This window comes from Squalius cephalus, assembly GCF_949319135.1.
Source record: "Squalius cephalus genome assembly, chromosome: 25".
NCBI lineage: Eukaryota > Metazoa > Chordata > Actinopteri > Cypriniformes > Leuciscidae > Squalius > Squalius cephalus.
In genome coordinates this window covers 22,853,929-22,879,113 of record NC_137146.1, presented here as the reverse complement: position 1 = coordinate 22,879,113, position 25,185 = coordinate 22,853,929, and the positions used below count along the sequence as shown (strand labels likewise).

Sequence of the window (25,185 nt, the reverse complement as noted above, 5' to 3'; positions counted from 1 at the left end):
TTCCTCATTGTGATGGATGATTCAGGGGATTTGGCCTTTGTGTTTCCTCATATTTAAACTTCTGTGAAACACGAAGTCATAGCTGGACAGTTTCATGTTCCTAGTCACCCTGGTGTACTAAAAAAGGTAAATATTAATGGGAATATACTTCAGAGATATTTTACTCGTAAAAAAATCTAGGGGTTTCAATAATTGTGGCCAACATGTTTTGGAGAAAAACATTTATTTCATAATGTGATTTCCCCCCCACTTTCAATTCTTTTACTTCAATGAAAGGTTAGAATTTTGCACATTTTTTGAATGAAAGATCACAAGGATAATCGATGCAGATTTATTTTTTACAGCCAATTTTGATCATATTTACCAGGGGGTTCAATAATTGTGGAGGGCACTGTATATTGTATATAGGTCTGTGTGTGTATATACAGTACACACACACATTTATACACATATACTGTATATATGCATATATATGTACATATCTAGACATGCACACACACACACACATACATATATATGATTTATATAAATTTAAGGTCACACTATTTTAAGGTGTCCGGATTACAGTGTAATTATGCATTTAAGTACTAATTAATTCACTTTTGTTACTAATTTGAGTATTAATAATTAACTACATGTACTTACTCTAGGGTTAGGATTAGGATTATGTTTTGGCTTAAGGTTAATTGCATGTAATTATGCATAATTTATAGTTATTACTACAGTAACTACATGTAACGTGTAACAAGGACACTGTAAAATAAAGTTTTACCAAAATGAATATATAATATAAACAAAAACTTTTATGTTAATGCGATTAATCACGATTAATCGATTTGACAACACTAAAATGAATAAATGTAAATGTAATTGCAAGTTTCTTGGGGGAACACAAAAGTTTTGTGGGCAAACACACAAGTTTTGAAATATAGCTTTTCCTCCTATATTTCCTCTCACATTTTGTAACAATGAAATTGCACTGTAGTACATTTAAAACGTATTACCTTTAAATCGCTACAGTTAACAGTACAGTTAAATTTACAATAAAGTACTTTACATGTGCTTTACTATGTTAATCAACACATCAAAGTAAGTGTACATCTTAAAAGCATGACAAGTTTTTTTAAAACACTTTTTCACAAGGGTACACTTTGACTAATGACTAATGAATTATTGATGTTCACTGTGTGGTGTTGGTGGATTCGCTCACATTAATTGGCTGTCTTCATCATATGCCAGAACCCGCGTGACGTCCCAGTCTCCTGATGTGATCGACTGCAGAGAATCTGTGCTGCTGTTGGGCTTCATGAACAAAACAAATTAAACAGACATCAGTCATACTGAATGGAAATCGAGCTTGTGAATAATACAATGTTATTAATGTGTTGTCATTAAAAGAGACATGGACATGTCTGAAGAAATTAAGTAATCAATCATCAATTAAATGCTGTCGACAGTAAAAACGTGATTAGTTCAAAAAATATCACAAACCCAACCGCCTTGGCAAAATGAAGAAACTTGTTTGTATTAAAGGGGTCATGACATGACAAATCCAATATGCCCTGATCTTTTGACATTTCTCTGCTTTTGATTACATTTGATTACAAAAAAAGTATGGTAATCGCAAGTAAGTAAGCTGAATATATTGTGTATGCTGCAATTATTTTATTGAACATTGTATAGTATGGAATGTCTGTATAATCAGCACTTGCAAAAGCCCAAAAGGTCAAAGAAAACTCTAAATGAAAACATGTTTCTATACACTTAAAGAAGTTGTGCAGCAAAATCAAGGTCAGTGAGAGATTCATTCTGCCTCATGTCGAGTCCAGCCTGAGGACTTTGTCCACATCACAGGCAATGTTGTCTCTTGACAGACAAAGGGAAAAACCCTCTAGTGTTCCAGATCCAGCCTTGACACTGTCCACGCCTGGCTCTTCCTCTTCCTCCTTGTCCACATACTCTGCCTCCTCTCCCTTTCAGACTGTTTCCATCCATTGTTGCTTCAAAATTGCCTCTAAAATGGCTTATATTTTGTACAGTTGGTTTAATCACATCATTAGAAACAAGTGTGAACCATTCTGAGCCGTTGTGTGTAAACGATGACAACTGTGCTGTAGTTTAACTTTTGCCACTTGTGTTTACCGTTTTGCAACACGAGTGCATCAAAGTGCAAAATGTGTTTTAGCGAGTGAGAATGTGTTTAGAGTTTTGCAAATCAGAGCATGAGATTTGCAAATGGTGTCTAACTGCCTGAACTTGTTTAATGTTTTTCAGACAGGGTGATTTACTCAACAAATAGGTTTTGGGCCTTTGATAATTTGATACAGAGAATGGGGTTTAATGTCTTAGCAATTGTGAAAAACATCCTACAAACATCCTGCAAGTTTCAGAGCTTAAAATGGCCGCCTCATTATAAACAAAGCATTTAATGAAGCTCCCAAAGACAGTTCGTTTGGATATCGGGGGATTTGAGATGTCACACATGATTTCATATTTCTGCCTCCAGAGCAAGACATCGACAAATAGTTTTACATCATCGCACCATAGGCCCCGCCCACTGGCGTTCAGTCGCTTCGCATCAAAAGCAAATAGTCATTATAATTACCTACACTGTCTACACTGGATACAGTATACAGATCAAAAAGCCCTGCTTTAACAAACTTTGCTGAAGATTGTACCTGTGAGATGGACATGGAGATGTGGAAGAACTTCCCTCGTCCTCCCTGTGGGATTGCTCTGGTGAAGAACAGCCTCAGACCGTCTTTAGAGAACAGCGGCTCTTCATTCTGTTTGGGAAATGATCATTACCGTCACACCAGCACCATTATTACTGTCATCAGGTGATGTTTTCCACCCATGGTAGTGTTTCGTCATTTGGTTTGCTCTGCAGAGTTTCATAATTACTGAATTATAAGACCCACAGGAGCACTAGGGAATGCGTCCGCAGCACAGAGCGGTCGTATATCTCCAAGCAACACCAAAAATGTTAAAACCATAACAACATATATTAGATTGTGAATTATTATGATGATGCAGTGCATATGTAATAGTGCGTCTGAGCCCTCAGGCCTATTTCTGCAGGAGCCACACAATCCTTTATTCGTGTTATTGCAAAACATTTCATGCGGCCACTTTCTCCCTCTGGTGCAAAACAGACATGAAAAACTAATCAGGAAAAACAATATCAGCTCAAGCACGGTACTGTGGGGAATATGATAAGACAAACAACATCAAACGTTCCTGACTATTCAAAGCCGTTATCATTGACAAACACTGACATGGCACATCCCATCATTTCTTCCCCTTGTCTAGGCAGAGGAAGTTAATTCTCACCTGTCTGAGCAGCCACCCCTCACTTTCATCCTCATGTTTCTGAAGAAAAAAGCAAGGAAAAATACATGGCAAGGTTGCGGTGAAATATTACAAGAGTGCAGGATTCAGAGTTTCTGACTCATTTAGTCCAATTCAATCAAACCTGTGTTGATTTTTTTCTTAATGAAACAAAATACTTACTTAGCAATCAACAATACAGTGACCTGGTTACCTACTGCGTTTAAAGTGTTGTTCATGTGAATTCACATCATAGAAATAATCGACTATGCTGTACCTATGCTGTCAAACAGTCACAGAAAATACTTCAAAAACCCAGGCATACCTTGGTGCAGACACCCGTTGTGGCCACACAGAGGGTCAGGATGGAGATATTCTGGGCTCGGTTCAACCAGTTTACTGCCAGTTTCGTACTTGTGGCCCACTTCACCATAGTCACATAGTATTCCCTGTAATATACACAAGAAATAAGCAGCAATGTCTTCTGGCAGAAAGACTATATCCAATCACTAGACCTTGACCGAATCTTTCAAAAGTTTTCATAGAATTCAAATGCCCATCGTTCACAGCTATACAAAATTCTCCCCCCTTTATTGGATATTTTGGCTTATTTGATGATACTTTCAGCTAGGGATGCATACTATATAAGTATCATATTGGTTACAGGCTGATTTTTGTTGTTGTTGTTGCTCATTTCCTCTATTTCCTAAATTTGATATAAACATATTCATAATATTTATATTTAATCTTTAGCAAAACTCAAAATGAATATCCATTTCTTAATACTGTTCATTAAAATGTTGCGATGTACACATTCAATTTTAGCAGAATTTTAATGTCATCCATTTATCGGTTCTTGGCCATAACCAAAAATGGTAACACTTTAGTTCAGGGTCCAATTCTCACTATTAACTAGTTGTTTATTAGCATACATATTCCTAGGATATTGGCTGTTTATTAGTACTTATAAAGCACATATGAATGCCTTTTTCTGCATGACCATATTTTATATCCCTTAATCTTACCAAATACCCAAACTTAGACCTTACAAACTATTAATAAGCAGTAATTAGAAATTTATTGAGGCAAAAGTCATAGTTAATAGTGAGAATCGGACCCTAATCTTAAGTGTGACCCAAAAATATCACCCTAAGGGCACACGGTGATGGAAAAATAATAGGAACAATTTTATTTCAATGCTTTTGCATTCGCTTGCAAAAATGTTGAGCTCTCTCACAAAAGTGTTGCTTTCCCCAGAGAAAAAAATTGAAAATCTTTTGTGTTCTGTTGCAAAAGTATTGCATTGGAATATAGTTTTTCCTCCAACCTCATATCATTTCCATCACAAAAGTTTTTCAGGGAACGCCAAAGTTTCGAGAGAATGCAAACGTTTTGTGCCAGAACGCAAAGCATTAAAATAAAAATAAAAAAAATTCCCAACAACATCCATTGTAAAATTCCCCATAATGAACATTTGGAAAGTAAATGAATGCATCAGCCCACCCTATTCTTTGGTCCTCTGGTCTTCTCATCTCAATAGTGTGCAGTGGGCCATTGAGATTCACCACATACAGAGAAATGACTGGGTTTTCCTCCCCTGCCTGGAAGAAAAACATTCAAGTATGACACATCTTAATCTTCACCACTACCCCTTATGTTTACAGTAGTGCACAGTCTTTACCTTGGGGTAATGGTACTGTCTCGCCGTAGGGTAGACAGAGCCGGTGAACATGGGGATCTCCATTTTTGGCACCAGCGTGTCGTTGATGGTTGCGTACGCGAGCCTGGCCCCATCCGGAGACCACCAGTGTGCGATGTGAGACTTAAAGATCTCCGCTGCACAAGAAAGATTCAGGAGTTTCTCTCAGTCATATTTCACTGTGGTTCAATCACTCGAATAATTGCAGGAATAGTAAAGAGTAATCATCCATGACACAGCGTCTCCCAGGTCTCATTCCAGCTACGTCTACACACACACACACACTCAGATTTCCCATCTTCATTCGGATACAGTTGATGCACCAGACGCGGTTAAGAGCATTTCTCCGTAACCACCTGTTTCTATATGAATCTTTGCTTCCCTCACACAGAGGCAGCGGGGAAGGTTCTGGCCCATAAATCACAGGGTGGACTGTAATCTCAGTGGGGCCGGTGAGAGAGAGAGAAAGAGAGAGAGAGAATCGGCCTTCTCCATCAAGTGCCCCTTCTTTTCTACAATCTCAGGGAAAAAAGCAATTTCTGGACTTCACCAAAGGCAGCGGAAATAGGGTCTGACCCCTCTTCCTGAGCTCCAATAGGCAGGAAGCCACATGTTCAGCACAGTTGTGCTCACTTCATCAGCTACAGAGAGAGTGAGTGAACACATCTGTTCAGAGAGCTTATGTTGGCATCTGAGGAGTTTGACAGTTATTATTAGTTAGCTTATGGTTTTATTTTTAGATCCATTTTTGTTTTCAATTTTGTTTTGATTAGTATATTAATGTAATTTACACTACTGATAAAAAGATTGTGGTCAGTAAGTTTTTTTTTTCTTCAGAAATGTATACTTTTATTAATCAAGGATACATTAAATGTTACAATAATAATTTACATGGTTACAAAAGGTTTATATTTCAAATAAATGCTGTTATTTTGAACTTTCTATCCATCAAATAAGACTTTATAACAGTTTCCACAAAAATATTAAACACAACTGTTTTCAATATTGATAATAATCAGAAATGTTTCTTGAGCAGGAAATCAGCATATTAGAATGATTTCTGAAGGATTGTGTGACACTGAAGACTGGGGTAATGATGCTGAAAATCCAGCTTTGCATCACAGGAATAAATGACATTTTAAATTATATTAAAATAGAAAACAGTTCATTTGAATTGTAATATTTCACAGTATTGCTGTTTTTACTGTATTTTTGATCAAATAAACACAGCCTTGGCGAGCATAAGAAAATGCTTTCAAAAACATTCATATAAAATAATGTAAAATAATGTTTATTACTAATACTGCCACATGTAAGTTCGGTGTTCCCTCCTTCATTGTGTTCTCGGTTCTCTCCTGTGACCTAGTTTTCCTCAGTCTGTTTATTTAGTCATTACATTCAACTGTGTCCAATTAATTATCTCATCAGCTCCCTCATTTGTTCTAGTCTTTATTCTCCCTGTTTCTTTCAGTCGGTGTCCGTTCTCGTCAATGTTAAAGTGTGTTATGTCTGCTTCCCTGAGTTCTCCTGTTGTATATATTTGGATTAAAGACTATTTTATTTGAATCTTGAATCTTCAATGTTTTCTAGGTTTTGGGTTTTGATGTAAATCTAATTTTTACAAATTCATGTCCAATTATACTGTGTACAAATTTAAAAGGCTACATTTTTAAGTTGTTAGAGTAACATAACTCTTTGTACTTGACATTTTATATACTTGATATATAAGTTGTGGATTTCCAAACTACTTTCATTTGTATCAGATAAATGGAAATATGATTTGTTTTAATATTATATACTGTATTTTTTTATTTTCATATTAGATACTGTAAGTTTGAGTCTCATCTTCTCATTTCATCTGTGTACTTAATGTTGAGCTTAAAGTTGGCTCGTTCCAAAACTGTAAATTTTGCCTTTTCAGTTAAAATGGATGCTTCCATTTGGTTGCCCATTGAACTTAGTATTGATTCATCCTTTACTGCCAATGATATCCCACAATCCTGTGTGTTTCAAGTCTTCTTGGTCCGTATACAACAGCTTTAAAAACTGAAGCTTGAACACTTTGATTCACATTTTTGGGTGAACTAGCCCTTTAATGCCAATGAGGACAAGTTTTTAATAACACATTTGAATAGAGAGCATGATGTGGATGTTTCTAGAGGAAGTGCTTGTGAGTATCATGGGAACTTTACAATGAATCTGATCATTAAAGAGATGCTGACCCATGGATGAACCAAAGCAAGCCTGCCACAGACATCTCTGTACAAAACAGCAAAAACCGCTCTCATTAGACATAAGGTGTCAGAAACTCTGCAAACACATCTCTCTCTCTCATTCCTGTTTTCTGTGTGTATCTCTGTGCCCTTTATTATGCCAAACACACACTCACACTCTCAGTAGTGAGCCAGGAAGCTTGTTGGGCTGTTGATTGCTCACACAGGGAGGTTTAATAGCAGAGCTGAATGACAGATGAAACACGAGTGTGTGTTTTGAGAGCTGGAGGACAGCGAAGTCGCGTCCAGCACACACACAGTCCTCTTACACTTGTCCTTTAATCAGAGGACACAGCTGTAGGTGAATGAGCTGAAACTTTACAGTTCAGACTGAGCATTTCCATCATCTTTTCTTCATTCTAAAAACCAACAAAACATTTGACGTGCCCTTGACTACAGGCTATTCCAAATAGGGCAAAAAGCTAAGCAGCATTACACATATAATTCATGGAAAGGCAATCCCACAATGCATCGTGAAACGTTTTCATCACAACTTTTACTTTATTTCTCATAATTCAGACTTTTTACTCAGAATTGCAAGTTTACATATAACACACAATTCTAAGTTTATTTCTTGCAATTGTGAGTTAACATCTCACAATTCTGACTATTTTTCTCAAATTTCACATTTTTTATCTTGCAGTTCAGACCTTCCCAGAATTGACTAAACTTATTTATTAAATTTATTAAACAGACAGATGTGATTTCTTTTTTTTTTTTAATTATGAGTTTATATCCTGGATTTTTTCCCTTGCAATTTCAAGCTTATAACTTGCAACTTTGAGTAAACATCTCACAATTCTGATTCATTTTCTCTAAATTGGGAAACAATTACCTTTTATTTATTTATTCTGTGGCAGAAACAGGTTTCCATACAAAAAGTAATTGGTTAGTTTTGGTTATTTGGTTATATATATTTGTTAAAGCCATTAGCATGCTAACATCAGGTGTGTGAGCTGTGAGTGACCAAAATAGGTTTGATGAGCTGCCCATGAAATGCATTTGTAATCAGTCTCTTATGATGTCCAAATTTGTTTAGAACATTGCTTTATGTCTATCACATCAGAAGTTTTGCTACAAATTTCACTATGAAAAAAAAAAAAAAAAAAAAAATAGATCAATGCATTCAATGCATCCTTTGTCCTGAAAAACAACTGGGCCTACATGGTGTAATTTATTCAAAGAGAAAACTTGAAAGATTTTTTCATCAGTCACTAAGCTTTTTCTCTTTGGGTGTGAATATTCCTCAGGAAGACGTGTGTGTGTGGACAATAAACAAGGAAGCAGCTGACTAGGTTTTAAAGCTGCTGCCTGTTTACCATGGACATACACATTAGTTGTGTGTGAGTTGTCACATTTTTTAGCCTAAATATCCTCAGGCAATCTACAAATTGAGAACATGTATTAGAACATGTCCTCTTTAGAGTCATCTTCAGCCATCTCCTGCTTCACATTCAACACATCATACATCATACTTCACTTCATACTGCACCAATGAGAGATCAATCGAACATGTCCACTGTTCACATTCCACACGTCTTTCTATGTCTGTAAGTTTCTCATTTAAATTCAAATAAGGCCTAACAAACATGACTTTAGCATTGTTCATCACCTTCACTGGATTCATCAGGATAATAACAGGCTCCTAACAAACCATTAGCAACTTAATTAGCTGGAGTTCATTGAGAAGATAATCCAATGAGGATGAAGGTCTGTAGAGGTCTTATCAGCTCCACTAGCACAAGCTAACACAATCACTCAACTAAAGCCATTTGTCATTACGAACACTAGGCTACTGCATGTTATTGCTCCAGTGGTGTTCTTAACGACTTACACTACATAACAACTTGCATCCTGCCCAACATGGATGTATAATCGAAACTAGTGGTTAGGTTGTCTAACAATTAAAGGGATAGTTTTTCTATTCATTTTGTCATTAGACATTGTCATTAATTACTCAATTTCGTTCATCTTTGGAACACAAATGAAGGTCTTTTTGATGAAGACAACTACACAACTGACACTTTGACGTTTCAAAAAGCTCAAAAAGAGATTGTAAAACTAACCCAGATGAATTGAGTAGTTTAGTTTGCTGAACAAAGTTTATATGTGAACAAAAGCCTAAATTCAATCTGTTCATCATATAAAGTGAAAAGGGGCCCTATCTTGCACCCAGCGCAATTGACTTTGTACACCGACGCATGTATCATTCCTATTTTGCACCCGACGCACAGTGGACTTTTCCCTCGACAGACGCACGTCGGTACATTAGGGAATGAACTTGCGCTCCCGGGGGCGGTTCAGCGAAAAGAGGAGGCGTGTTCCGGCGCAAACGTTCCCTGGTGCTATTTTGCAGTTCCAGAAAACAATTCCGCCACAGACCAGGAAAAACCTAGTCTAAAGTCAGTGGCGCGTTCAGATGCTGTTTTAAGGGCGCATGCTTGGCCATAATGTAGCGTGTGCACAACGCACATACACTTTGCTTCTCTCATCTACACACAGACGCAGCAGTTCCCATTTTTTGCAAACCATACATAATTACAAGGAAAATTATTCCACATGAGGGAAATCATTGTGGTGTCCATGAAGATGTGAAAAAATAGGCATAAATCTAGCTTACACATTTACCCAAATTATTTTACTCCTGTTTAACCGAAGCTAATTTGGGTGGGTTTCTCCATCCCCATACAAAGTCACTTCTCTGTCTTTTACGGCCCTGATGAGAACATCGGTCTCCTTGGCTATGAACCGCTCCTGGCGTGCGCCAGGCAAATCCGCCGTTATAATAGCAATCCACCATGGAACAAACGCGCCTCCTCTTAAAGGGAATGTGAGATGATGCTCTGATTGGTTTATTTCACGTTACGCCCAAACCAGACCTATGAGTAATGAAGCTACTTCAGACCAACCCATTTTAGATTTGCGTCGGGCGAGATCCGCCCACTAAGTTACTTGCGTTTCGCGTTTGATACTTGTGTTTCAGATCGTTAAAATAGGGCCCCAAGTCTCTTTAGTCCTCGAAAAATTAACATTATTTTGTATAGTTTTATTTAAATTGAACAATAAAAGCAGTCAAAAAGTTGAGAATGGTATAAGTCGGCATGCAACAGAAGTTGCGATATATATATATCTTTTTAATTGTGATCTATATCTGTCACTGTTGTGTTCTGTTTAGTTTGTTTTTTCATCGGACTTGTCTTCTCTGTTATCATTAGTTCATCTTCATCACCTGTGTTCTGTTAAGTAGTGTTCATCTGTGTCACCTGGTTTATGTTCATCAGTGTCTGTATTTAGTTCCCTCTGTTCAGTCAGTCTTTGTCTGTTCTAATGTCTGGTAATGTCTGGGTCATGTTGTATTTGGTGTGAGTGTATCCTACCTGCCTGTTTTATTTGTAAGTAAAACTTTGCATTGGAGCTTTCTGCCTTCATCGTCTTCTTCGACCTACACCACACCCTGACAATATCCAACTAATGTAGAGCGGATGAGATTGTTCATCAGGAATTGTTTGGATGGTTTGCTATTGGTCGATCTCATGTGAGTGACAGGTTGTCCCGCCCTCGCGCCAGTAAACACATCAGAGAAGAGAAGAGAGATAAAGTTTATGACGGCATAAAATATATGTGACGGATAAATCAATAAATTCTGCAATATTCCATAATTCCATTATGGATTGAATTACTCAATAAAAAAAAGATGTCTATCAACAAAACAGATATAATAAACAGGACATTTGTTTTGCTATTATTTTTTTGTAGAGCTCCAGCTGTGTCACATGCTGCGCTTCTCGTCTGGTGTGCGACCCCCTTTACAGTCAGTATGAACCAGGTGACTAGTCAGTCATCACGACCCATCCCGAGAGCCAAACTCATCCTCAGTTTTATCTCAAGAACAGCATCATTAACACTTCGGTGCAGAAAACTGATAGAGCATCAGAGAGGTGTTGCGTCTCCGAGTCGCACATCGGAGGATATTGTCAGAGCGCTGATCATTTCTGTGGACTGCTAAAATATCTGTGATTATACTCTCTTGTGATATAGTGGTAAAACACATCGGCCTCATTAGCAGCTAATCTGAAGGACTTTTACACTTTTACACTTCGCGCTCTCTTTTCAGCAGTGTATTAAATCAAAGCTGCAATACTACTAACCTTGACTACATTATTTCAGAAGCATGTTTTCAAAATAATGCACATTTTCAAGTAACATGCTACTTTTTTATAAATGTGGCTGTTTATCTTATCAAATCTCTAAAACAATAGGTTGTTTTATAGTCTTATTACCGTACTTTTTTTACTGTAGGTTTTTTGAAAAAAAAAAAAAAAAACATCTTATGTTCACCTACGCATTTTACAATATGATCAATTTTTAAAACAGTTGTGCTGCTCGATATTTTTGTGAAAACCATGATACATATTTTCAGGACTTTTTGATGAGTAGAAGTTCATGTTTATTTGAAACAGAAATCAGTTGTAACATTATAAATGCATTTACTGTCTCGTTTAAATAAAAGTGTTAATTTCCTTTTGAAAAGGAAAAAAGAAAACATACCCTAAATATTTTAACAGAAGTTCCCTTAAATAGACTGAATTGAATTAAGTTAGTTGCTTCTTGAACTGTAGCAAACTACTGTTTGTAAACTGGTTAATGACTTTTCTGGTGCAACCGAATGAAAGCATTGCATATTTCCAGCAGAACAAACAGGACAGGAAAATACTATTCAGAAAAGGGGTGTATATGAAACACTGAAACTCATGGAAACAGAAATGACAGTTTCCTTCCAAACAATCAGATTTCCAAACAGATTTCAAACAATCTCAGCTCACTTCAACAGGGGGCAGTAGAGAGCCTTAGTAAGAGATTGCAGTCTAAAACACAGTAATGACACTTCAGGATATGACTGCACACAAACTGCACACACACTTTAATCAGATTAATGATCTGGGGATGGCAGGGAACATGGGTAACTGATGAAACTAGTTATCAGAAAAACAAGAAGCAGCATATCATAGTGTGTCCTCAAAACCAGCCCCTGAGATTACTGAATAATGGGACACAAGTCAGATGACAAAAGAGACATGATCTAATGTACATTAAACTTGAATAAAAATCACTTTATGTTAAGCATCGCAGACTGTTCCAGCAAACCACATGGTTATTATATATATATATATACCACATTCTAGGGTTAACAGGGTTCTAGGGTTAACACACATGTCCACTGCCTTAGAGTGAGCGGTATTTTCAATAAATTCTCTATGGAAGCTGAATGGCAGGCTTGTATGAGGGATTGTGGGATTGTCAGTAGTGCAGAGCAAGTGGTGAGAGCATCAAAATGTCGGAAACTGCTGAACTTCATGCAAAAGAAAGGCAAAAAGTGCTGGGCTGAAGCATATCGCAGCGAGGTGTAGGGAGGTCTGTCATAAGCGTTTCACAATCTGTCAGCACTCGGCAGTGCAGGAGGTTCTGCCAGATTTAGTGCTTAAAAATCACATCATTAGGGAAAGTGGCCATATTAAGCCCACATAAATCCTACGTTTTACATGTTTCTGACAAATATCTGAAAACTTCTTCAATAAGGTAAATATTAAATGAAGGTTGAACCATCGAAACATTCCATTACGTTAAGAAAGGTTCATTGTGTTCTTAGCTTAGTGGGATTATTAGGGACAACATGTTGACATTGAAGCAGTTCCTTCAAAACTACTGGATTATAAATACAAACAGAAGATTACATTTGTTTTCATTGTGTGGATGGCAACAGTTTTTATACATTTCCAATGTCATGCACTAGCTGCAGATACTTACGAAATCCATCCTTTCAAATACAGAACATTAGTTTCAAATAACAAAGAATAACAAGAAAAACATAATGTTGTCATGATTCCCCTGTGTTTTATGTTTTAGCACTTTTAGGTTGATATTCTTTTGTCTTGCTGTGCCTGTGTTCTCCTTCTGTGGTTTATTTAGGGATGGTCTTATTATTGAGAGATTGGGTCTCTGGCCCTACCATTGGAGAAAGCATAACAGCTAACTTTGGATCACATGTGCCTTGATAACCAATAACATTAAAGCCTAGATGTCATTGCATTTCATTCAGAGTTGTGTGACAGTCAATTCCTGTTTGCAGATACCATAGAAATGAATGAGAAGTGGCGTAAACTGAATCATACCTGTCGCGCAATTGTCCATGACTTCTCTTATCGAAAATGAAAATTTAAGAGCAAACAGGCTGTCGATTCATTAAATGATAAACCGTTTTCACACAAAATGAGTTTATTCAGCATAGTGAAGCCTCTCCTCCATTGACATCCATGAAAAAAAAAGGCCCATGGTCTCCTTCCCTGCATACCACAGTGTTAGCATGCGTTTCGCTTTTATTTTTTTGCTAACCTTTGCAGGCTTGCCTTCAAGTGGCTTTGGTTTGCTCCTGTTGGGGTTCATCTCAATCAGCTCCCTAGTTCAGTAGTCAGGGCACTGATCAGGGAGTCGGCCATTTTAAGTGCAGCGCATCGCTTCTGGGTTGTAGTGAGCCTACGTTCTGACGTACAACCCAGAAGTGCTGCGCTGTTACACTACGTGAACTCAATCAGAGGCCCACACAGAAGAAAATCAATAGTTGAATAATGTTGTTATTTATTTATTTTATTTTTTTGCGCACAAAAAGTATTCTTGTCGCTTGATAAACTTAAGGTTGAGCCATTGTAGTCACTTGGACTATTTTAACAATGTCTTTACTAACTTTTCTGGGATGGCTGATATCGATTACCAAGCAGCCTATGAAGGAGTGAGACAGCTCTCAGATTTCATCAAAAATATCTTAATTTGTGTTCCGAAGACGAACGAAAGTCTTACGGGGTTGGAACAACATGAGGGTGAGTGATTACTGACAGAATTTTCAGTTTTGGGTGAACTAACCCTTTAAAGGCCCACTGAAGTGCCTTGAAATGCTCTCCTTTTTTAAAAATAGCCAATAGTCTTTAGTTTATTTTGTGATTAACGGCCAGAGCCGTTGAGCTCGGTAAAGCCACATTTGACAGCCACAGTCTCCCCTTTCAGATTTAATGTGAAACTTTTACTAAAGCAAAACAGTGAACATTACCATGCTGAGAGTGTGTATTTTCGAAAGAGAGCAATTTATGTTGGTGCATGGTATCGGTGTTATCTCTTCTACTCATCAATGCTGTTTCTAATCCTGAGTCTGTCTAACTCATCCTGATCTCCTCCATACTGCTTTAAAAGAAAGCACTCTGAACAAAATTTAAATGGATCTGATACGTTTTCTTGTATGTGTGATATGTGCATATGATCAGCTCTGTGCTATAGTGTTTCTGGACTGGTTCGTGTGACACTAATGCGAAACCACACATCATTTGCCCGAAAATGCATATTTACAGTGTCTGAATGGTTCCCTATCCCCTATATAGTGCACTATGTGCCATTCACCATATAGAAATGGTGCAATGCCGCAGCTTCAGCGTCTATTTATAATGTAGGGGGCGGGACGCTTCACATTCTAGAGGGCTTTTGATTGGATAGAAAATCTGATGAGAAGCTGAAGTGCAGAGTGATGTCATCACAATCACTGACCCATATTGGCGGAAGTGAGAGACAGTAAGATATTGAACGTTTATATCTTCTAAATGTGTATTTTGTCATTGTTTTGGAGCACAAGCTTACAGATAACTTTAAAGCTAACATATTCATACTATTTATGGGGACTTAAACATGTTAGTCATGTTAGTCCACAGTACTTAAAGGCACTTAATATAAAGTGGGACCACCAATTTTTTATCCCAAATAAAGAACTAAACATTTGAATAGGCTCCCTCTCCAAAAAAGTGGCAACAATCTGCATTTAAAGTAAATTATTTTCTCATGTTTTCTACCTTTTTTGTATTTCAAAACAAAATAAGAAACAGGTTTATTTACACTTTAATTGTTTCTATGAAGTCTTCACTACTGCAGGTTCGGCAAAAAAGAATAGCAGGTACAAAGGGGACCCTTCTGAATCATGAAATGGCAAACGGGATGTCTTATGATCTTGCGAACATGCAGAAGCAAATGCACAAAGTGTGCCTTATATGAGTTTCTTGCAGGGTTCATTTCATGATCTTCATTAGAGCAGACGTGGTCTGCCACAGCTAGAACTATACATGCGGTTCACTGATTATTCAGGGGTAATTAAAACTCAGCAATGATTATGCAGACTGATTGAGGTAATTAATATCCTCTCGGCAAAGTGATGAACTACTCTAAGAAAGCATACTTAGTCACAACAATGCAACAATCTACATTCTTGATCTCCAAATTACAGAGAGGAGATTGTGTAGGGTGAGGTTGATTAGAACACTTTCCTCATAATAACTTTCAGCCACTTTCAAATCACATTAAGTAGATGAACACTGTGGATCGTTCAACTTTAATGCAAATCCATACAGCTGGAGGAATTAAAATGCTCTTGCAATGATGGATATTGGTTGTTTTAGTCTTTTTGGGTTGGCATGGGTAATCTGAATTAACATACATTAACCTTTCCCTAAGCACATCAGGGAACTCTGTATCCAGAAGGGTCCAGCCCAGCCATAAACTCCATCGCCAATGAATGCACAGCCACCTGTTCCCCTCCACACGCAGAACAGACTCCGGATTTGTATTCAACAGCCTCAGACTGCACCAAAGCTTGACGATTCATTTATCATTCAGAGGATCTGCGGATGAACTGAACTGCACACAAACAGTGACTAACCATAAACCCATGGACAGGAAGTCAAGGACAGTTCAGAGTTTCAAATCCACTGTATTTATGTATCACGGTTTTGTACTGTAGTACACAATGCATTGTTGGCTAGTGCATATGAAGCAATAGCATAATAGCGCTGAATGGCTGTTTCACAGTGAATATAGGAGTTTGAGTACAAGTATGTCTTCGCCTATCCATGTTTACCATCTTTTTCTTTCTCACATACAATTGCTCATGTTGTTTTTACTCTTGCCTATAGCCATTTTAGGCGTTTTTGAAATTTGACAGAATTCAAACTGTGGAATTACAGTAGATTGCTGGTGTCTGTTGCCAGTATTTTACCGTTATTTTATAGAAGTACTATAAAAGTTATTTTATAGTAGTGTGTAGTATTTTTACAGAGTTCAAGTGATGTGTAATATAGCTGTTTGTGAATTTAAAAGGTCTTCCAAGTTTCAAAGATCGAACTGAACTGCCTGAAACAAGTTGTCAGTAATTCCAATCTTGCTTCCTGCACAAATCTACATAGACTTGTAACAAATATGCATAATGCTCACCTAAGGTCTTCACTGGCTGCCCACGATTAATGTCAGCTTTTATTCGCCCTTAAACACTGTAGTTGTATCTGAAGATTTTAAGTTGTCGACATGCAATGCAAAAGAAAATCCACTTTACATGTACTTCCTAAGATGAGGACTCAAATTGGTACGGTAAAACTGATGGCATCGTTACTGTTCGTATCACTGTGTACTGAAGTGCTTATGAAGCCTTCGGAGCTGAAATTCAGCTATGGTAATGGGTGCTTCGTTTCCATCAAGCGCTGTAAGTGGTAGACCAATCACAATGAACTAGGCCATCTGACCAACCAGAGCAGAGTAGGCTCACTGAAAGGAGTGATTTATAGAGACTGAATCCTTTATCAAACCATTTAAGACACTGTGAGAAAAGCGGTGATGCTGCAATATATATTATGTGAAAAGTGTTTGCTTGACCTTGGATGCATGTCAATCTGTTGTAGGAGACCTTCAAAACAAAATAATGGGCACTTTAAGATTCGAAAAAATATATATTTGATAGGTGAAATTACCATGGTTACCAAACAGACAGGATAGGATTCTGAGTGTTTTTTTTTCATTTGATGGGACAGTGTTCTGTCTCACTCTAAGATTCCTGCGATAACGCTCCATCACAAGCATTAAACACTTGTTCATGGCCAAAAATGCAATAGCATGTCAGCAAGAACTCACTACATAGGAAGTGTTAATAGACTATTACCATTTAAAATGAAGAGAGGTGGAATTGCACAATATAATCAGAAAGAAATAATGTGGATAATGTGAATGCTAATTCTAAGAGAAAAAGGTGCGCTTAATTGTAATGCGCACTTGTAGTGTGTACTTCACATTTTGAAAGTATATAAAAACTGTACTTGCAGTTAATATACTGTAATATTAATGAAATAAAAGTCAAATTTAGTGTACTTAAAGAATGTACACGTTCATGTTTCTTAACACTTTAAAAATTGTACTTTGTTATAATGTCAAATTAAAAATATATTTTAAAGTACTTTTTAAACCATTATATTTTTATCTTTTATCAGACTTTGAATAAATACACTTATTTTAATGTGTTGACTGACATGAAAGCACATTTTAACTGAAGTTTTATTTGATTGTGATTTTTTTTTTTTTTTTTGTTAATGCAAATTAAAGTTAATATATTTTAAATGTTTTAAACTTCATCATGAGGTTACCCTCATGTCATTCAAAACCTTTAAGAAATGGAGATTTCAATGAAACCTGAGTCGTTTATGTGGCACTAAGTACTTTTCCACATCAAAGACGTTTTTTTGTAAATCTGAACATTGGTGTATTTTAGAGTATGCACACTCTAAGTTCAATTCTGTGCATATGCACATTTTATAAATAAGTTCCATGGTAACCAAAACTTAAAAGATCTAAAAAGGTTCTAAAAGCGACGTAAAACTAAACCATATGAATGGAGTGATTTAATCCAAGTTTTGCGAAGAGATGCAATCACTTTATATGATGAACAGATTTAATTTCGGCTTTTTTTTTTTCATTTGAAATGACATGAGTAAATGATGAAAAAAAATATTAAGTGTACTTCTTTTTTCACAAGGGATGTTGGTAGAATCAAAGATTGTTGTGGATTTTAAAAAGACCTGTTAAGAACATGATGGAGTCTTCTTTTCTGTCCTGTATGTAATAAATGAGTTATATGAAACATTATGTAATGATAATATATCACTGTGGGTTCTCGGCCAGGCGAACTGGAGCCTGTTGTAAACCGGCCAAGTGTATCTACAGATTTGAGAAATGAGCAGTGATGTCCTAGTACTCTCATCTGTCCTTTTTGGAGACATGATGAAAATGAAACCGTTCTTGTGCACAGATATATATATTTAGATCTAAAGAGCAATGTAGATCAATGTTATTACATTGCTCAACTAGATTGCCATAGACAGCGACAGCTTTTCTCCACCCCCGCTCCCTGAATTCTTTTGAGTTTTTAGGGCCGGAGTTGAACCAGTCTTTCCGACCTGGAATCCCCTTTTCTGCAGTAGTTAATGCGTGGAACGGTTCGAGAAGGGACACCGTCCAGGAACCCGCACTGGAACTTTGTCTGTGGAAAATGGGTACCTGTAGGCTGTTTAGGGTTGCCAAGCTACTTGGCACATTAATGTAGAATTAAAATGACGTCACAGGTGTGTGATTATTGGGTTTTTAAAAATGGCTTCAAATATGAATCATCCAATCAGGAAGACGCATGTTCTGCAAAATAAATATGTAAAAACTAAAGAATGCAAATATTGTAGATGAATAAGAAGGATAAATCATACATACTGTGAACCGAAGCAGAGAGAATGAGATCAGGAGCAACAGAAATAGGCCAGGATGAGTCTCTGCTCTCTTTAATACATTCAACCCTTTCAATAAATAATAAGTGTCAATTTCGAGACCTTCAACACCTCATAAACTCATGGCAAGGGTCAGTCGCTGCAATATGAGCTCAGATTAAAGTTTAAATGGGAGACTCACATCACACAGGGTGAAAATCCACAACCACAGAGTCCTGTCAAAGGTAGCGGTGCATTCTGGGAGATTCTAGGCTATTGATTGTTCTTCCTTTGATTCTTTGACAATGCACAGAAAACCATCTTTCACCGTTGAAGGGCGCGAGAGGACCAGGCATCATTTTAAGCTGTTGTTTTATTATGTTTTATATAGCAGTCGGCAGAAAGGCCACTGCTGCTCGTCTTTTTTTGTTGTTTCTATTTATTTTGTGATTAAACTTTATGTTGACCGTTTTCTGGTTCCCGCCTCCTTCTTCCCTGAACTTGAATTTTGGTACAATACTCTTTAAAGATGCAAAGAGGCTAAGTTCACCTTAGTTGTCAAGCCTCCTGACAAAGCCTCATCAAGAAAATCACGTTTAGTTTTGCAAGGCATAAAAACATATGTAGATGTTTTATCTTTCATACCTTCATAGAGCCAGTCGCTTAGGCCGTTGAAAATCACACCCTCTTTCCCAGTAGAAACAAGACGGATGGATCTGTTCTCCACAGTGGCCCGGTAGTAGATGTTATTCTCAAATATAAAAATCTAGAGAAATGGACAGAAACACAAACACATTGCAATCAAAATTTGATGGATAGGCCAGGAGGGCTTTACTGGTGATGACATTTACTGTGTGCATGGAGAACTTTAAAGGGGTTACAGTTTTTATTATTACACCCCCCCCCCCCAGAAACAATCTTATTTTTTATTTTTTTTTGCTGTGCCTTTAAGAAACGCCCGCTTTGCAGGTGTAACAGTTCTTTTTTTGCTCAGACACAGGCTGCAGGTTTGCTGTTGTGTCAAGTATAGTGGTTAACGGCAAATTCAGTGTCTTTATTATTATTATTACTACTTTTAAGTGTGCCACTCAATCTGTTGAGTTCAGACTAAAATAATCTTGTTCTAACATCAGGATTCTTTGCAAGGATCCACAGGACAACTAGCCTGACTACGTCAGACTTCCTACTTCCGCTAATTTCATTTCGCTCCTGTAGTCAGTCTGAGATAGCAGCGTATCTTTCAGTTTTCCACCGGCCTTCAGACGGCCGGCCAATCAACGTACAGAGGGCGGGCTGAGAGCCGTGACGTAGACGCTGATTGTACCGTGGTGGATGCGTAGATTTACTTCACATAATCTGCAAAAGTCGTTCACAGCCATGTTCACTCTGGTATTTCGCTCGATGGTTTAGTTTTTGCACCATAAATGCGTTTAAAGTGGAAGTTAGATGCGGCTGAGTATGCGCATAACACACGCCATAACCAAACGTTATGTGATTGGCTTACGGGTAACCAATGATTTTAAACTTCAGACAAGCGCCCCCCCGCGAGAGAGAAAACACTTCTCTATTATGCTATTCCTGTCACATGTCTGTCCTGTTTTGTGCTGCACATGGGTGTTTGTTGTTTTGTGCCATGTGCTCTCCTGTCTATTGTCTAGCCCCTCCCATCTTGTTATCTAATTATTGGTTAATTTGTCCCACCTGTCTTTCTCGTTTCCCTCCTTTGTTAATTCCCCTATTTAGCCTCCCTGTGTTTGTAGTCCTGTGCTGGTTCGTTGTCCGAGTTACCTGTCCTCGATGTTCCTGTCTGTTGGATACCTGAGTTCTGAGTTTTTGTACTTCGTCTGTGTTTGTTTATTAAATCTCCTCTGCACTTGAATCCTCGTCTCTCGTTTAGTGTTCCGTGACAATTCCAGACTCTGTCTACGAAGCAAAGTGAAGTAGCAGAGTCTGGTATTACCAGGCTACAGGACAACGGCTTTGGTCAACCTTTGCAAATTTAAATGTGAGTACTTCTGCTTTTTGTGACTAATCGTATTGTTCTTGCTTTCATCTTGACTTGGCAGACCAAGTGTTTGATAACCGAACAGGCAGTTTTATGTACGTAACAAAGGTTTTGAGTCGTTTTTGCATTTAAGTCTAAACTCTTTTTTGGACAGGGGAGGTTTCCAGTTCTGAAAGTTATTGTGTTCATAGTACAGTTTGACTGAGCTCATGCAGGCTCTGTCCCAAATGGCACACTTCATATGCACTTTCGGTCTTGTGGACTTACAATGGCTGCCGCGTACACTTGTCCATTAAGTCCATGAGAACGCAGGGTGTCATATTTAGTTATTTTAGGTTTCAGAAGGGTGCTCGTGAGCACCCCCTTTGTGGTCAATATGCGCCCAAGATGCGCACTTTTTCTGAACCCGCACTGAAGCGAGCTCCGCAGCAGACTTGTTCCCGACAGTCGAAGAGCCATAATGTCACGAAAGTGCAGACTCAGAGGAAGGCCATTTAAGGTGCCATTTGGGACAGGGCCCAGATTCAAAGGTGTCTTTCCATGGAACTTTCCAAGCTAAGATCATCTCTTGAGCATTCAGATGAGTCACCTGATGGCTTCATTTATGAAACAACCTCCACAGCACCATCTTTAAAATAACCTCTGCACTCAGAAATGAAGAGAAACATATTCCATGCTTAAGATAATATAAGAGAAGAGGGTCCTGAGAGAAGATGACAGGACATTTTGACTTTTAAAAGGAAAACCTTCCAGGAGAGAACACTTTAAGCAGACCAAATCCAAGAGCCTTCACACATGTTTAAAATTTTGGACCAGCAGCAAGAATGACTAGAATGAATGTAGAGTTTCAAATGTTGACAACATTTGAAAATGATTTAATGTATTTTAACCTAATTAAATTTGATGAAAAATCTGATGAAAAAGCAATCATTTCATTTATTTACTATTTGTATTTATTTATTTTTTTGGCACAGCAACGTTTTGTTGTTTATCTCTTCACATTAAACTATTCAAACAGAAATAGTTTTCCCTGAAAAGGTCAGGTCAATTTGTGTCTCAGACATACTTTGCCTGAATTCAATCTTGCCTGAATCAAACATGTCAGCTTGACAATCTCTGTAGAAATTAAAGAGCAAATTGCCTAATGTTTTTTCAGCTAACCCGACAGTCCTCTGAGAAATCTATATTCCCAGATAGGAATGTCTGTGACTGCAGTATTGTATTTTTTTCCCAGCGCTTCTCATTTACTTTGACCTTCATCAAATACTGTAATTAAAGCTAATTTTCTTGTTGTGCTTCCAAGTGCAACTTCATTACATATTTAGATCTTTCCGCTAATGTTATGGCTAAAATATCTGTTAGTGGTTCCATTACTGCAGTCAATTAATTCATGTATTCCTTTAATGATACAAATATATATCATATATTCAGTTTAGTTTATTTCAATGGGTGTCACAGTGCATCAATCACATGTAGCGGTATTTTGGGGTTGCAACTACTTATACACTACAAAGAAAGATTTGAGAGGCTGTTCCACAACACTCAAAACCCTAATAAAAGGCATTTATTTTGTATAGAAATCTGACCTGTAATTCCAATTAACAATAACCATAGACGTGCAGACTTTTAATGCCCTTTAGCAATGCCATGCACCTTATTACATTTATTTTAAACAGAGAAAATGGCTGGAGTAAAATTTTGGCACCCGGACCAGGTCAATACTCTTGAATTTATTACACTGTCATCAGTATGTGTGGGTGCTTGTAAACCCACCGTTGGCTGTAGAAAGGGATCTGTCAATTTTTTACGTGTTGTGAATCCATTTTTTTTTCTATCATGTTTGCAAAAATATATACTGTTGCAAGCTGACCCAACTCAAATCAATGGAAACAGAGTCCAGTTTGATCATGAACATCTTGATGCTGTTTTTACGTGATGTTTTACTGGAGTTCATGTACTGCACTGAGTGTTGGGGTGTTGATAACATATCAGACTATTGACAGTGAACTAGCTCAGGAGAAGCATTGATTTGTAATCCCTTCTTAAACACACCACAGTCACTTCAGGCCGCACTGGATGACACACACTGATTTATTCAGGCATGTTTGAGGAACAGTAAACAAAGCAAACTCAGAGTATCTGCGTAAGGGAATATAATTTAAGATTTTTCAATACAAATTTAAAATCAAATATACACTACCGTTCAAAAGATTTTTAATGTTTTTAAAAGGAGTATCTTCTGCTCACCAAGGCTGCATTTATTTGATTAAAAATACAAACAAAAACAGTAATATTGTGAAATATTATTCCAATTTAAAACAGCTGTTTTCTATGTGAATATATATTAAAGTGTAATTTATTCCTGTGATCAAAGCTGAATTTTCAGCATCATATACTCCAGTCTTCAGTGTCACATGGTCCTTCAGAAATCATTCTAATATGATGATTTGATGCTCAAGAAACATTTATGATTATTATCAATGTTGAAAACAGTTATTTACATTTTTAATTCATGATGCTATGATGAATAGAAAGTTCAAAAGAACAGCATTTATCTGAAATCTAAAGCTTTTGTAACATTAAACACTACCGTTCAAAAGTTTGGGGTCAGTAAGAATTTTCATTTTATTTTTGGGGGAAAGAAATAAAATAAATCAATACTTTTATTCATCAAGGATGAGTTAAACTGATCAAAAGTTGCAGTAAAGACATTTATAATGTTAGAAAATATTCTATTTTAAATAAATGCTGTTCTTTTGAACTTTCTATTCATCAAAGAATTTTGAAAAAAAAAAATTGTACACAACTGTTTTCAACATTGATAATAATAATGAATGTTTCTTGAGCATCAAATTAAGTTTCTTGAGCAGACTCATTAAACTCAGTGATTTACTCTCGCACAGCAGTTCTAAATGAACATCAGGGGTAAGTTATATATAATATCAGCTGCTGACTTTTTTATATGATATAGTCTGAATAATGAGAAGCATTTTGTGATTGTGTAGCACTGTATAAGTGTTCTGTATAAATAATTATTTACAGACTTGAAAGGGTTTTAGACAATATTTTCCATGTTGATTCTAGCACGCATTTATGCTGATGTGATGATACTATCTGATTAAATAAAAGTAGCGCGGGGCCGAGAGAACGGAGTGAGGCCGGTGGCGCGATTGCTAATGAGCACCACAATGGCCTTGTGTCTCTCACGGAGGAGCTACAGGAGGATAAAAGAAGGAGTGACGACAGTGAAGGATGAGATAGGACCAGGCCTGGACTATTTACGTTGTGATCAGGGAAGGAATCACAGGATAACTGCGTCATTGTGACGACACACCCTTTACGGCATTGGTCCTGCCTTTTGTTCACACAGGAAGCTTTCCGGGCCTGATCCCAGCAATGTTACTAGGTCCCTATCCCAGGATCGATCCCGTGATCAATCCCAGGACATGTTTGAGTTCACACAGAAGGCACTCTAGCAATTCTATGGCAATTTTCTGGGATCAACGCTCTGTGTGAAACGGGCTTCAGATAAAATACAAAAGCTGGGGCGGTACCCTTTCAAAAGGTACACTTTTGTACCTAAAGAGTGCATATTAGTACCCAAATGGTACATGTTAGAACCTTTTTAAAGGGTAGAGTCCGAGTGACAGCTTTTTTTTTCTGACAGTCTATAATATATACACGTGTAATATATAGTGTATAGATGGCTTGAAATGAGTTTTAATGTTGGTTCCAAAACACTATAAAGTGGAGCTGTATGGTAGTATAATAGTCTCATGGTAACTTTAAAAATAATAACAGGGACGCAGTGTGAATATTATAAAAGCAAGCAATCTCCATAAACATCTGTGATTCAAACACATTCCCATTTCATCCATGAAATGTTGCTCCATCGAATGGAAAGAAATGGCTTTCTGATATTGACAATAAAAACCAGAGCAAACACAACTGAAGAAATCCTGAAAAACTCTTCTGCCAGGCCAATGAAAATGTGCAGACCATGAATATATAATGAGCTGGCTTAATTTCCATTCAAGGTGTTTTGAACTGACAGCTCATCTGTACTGAAAAAAGCTGAGATTCTCAAAACAAGTCTACACATACAGAGAAGAGACGGAGTCTTCACATACAGAATACGGTTTGTGTTTGAAGTAAGTGTTTTATGATGCATATGTTTAAATATGCATGTTGAGATGCATAATGCCACGGTTCCCTTTTCCCTTTCCTTTGTTTCCTTTTCCCACTTCTAGTTAGTCTCCTATGTTACTCATTGTTTCA

The 25,185-nt window shown here is 37.3% G+C and overlaps 1 protein-coding gene across 2 annotated transcripts in view; it reads right to left on the bottom strand.

Moving 5' to 3' along the window:
* dpp6a (dipeptidyl-peptidase 6a) overlaps positions 1-25,185 on the bottom strand; it is a 352,775-nt gene that overhangs the window by 31,106 nt on the left and 296,484 nt on the right. For both annotated transcript variants that reach the window (XM_079863854.1, XM_079863853.1), the window contains exons 8-14: positions 19,548-19,668; positions 5,012-5,166; positions 4,834-4,931; positions 3,656-3,779; positions 3,334-3,372; positions 2,679-2,786; positions 1,211-1,302 (exon numbers count right to left, since the gene is read on the bottom strand). In XM_079863854.1, coding sequence (XP_079719980.1) covers positions 1,211-1,302; positions 2,679-2,786; positions 3,334-3,372; positions 3,656-3,779; positions 4,834-4,931; positions 5,012-5,166; positions 19,548-19,668 — 737 coding nt within the window. The remainder of the gene's footprint in view (positions 1-1,210; positions 1,303-2,678; positions 2,787-3,333; positions 3,373-3,655; positions 3,780-4,833; positions 4,932-5,011; positions 5,167-19,547; positions 19,669-25,185) is intronic.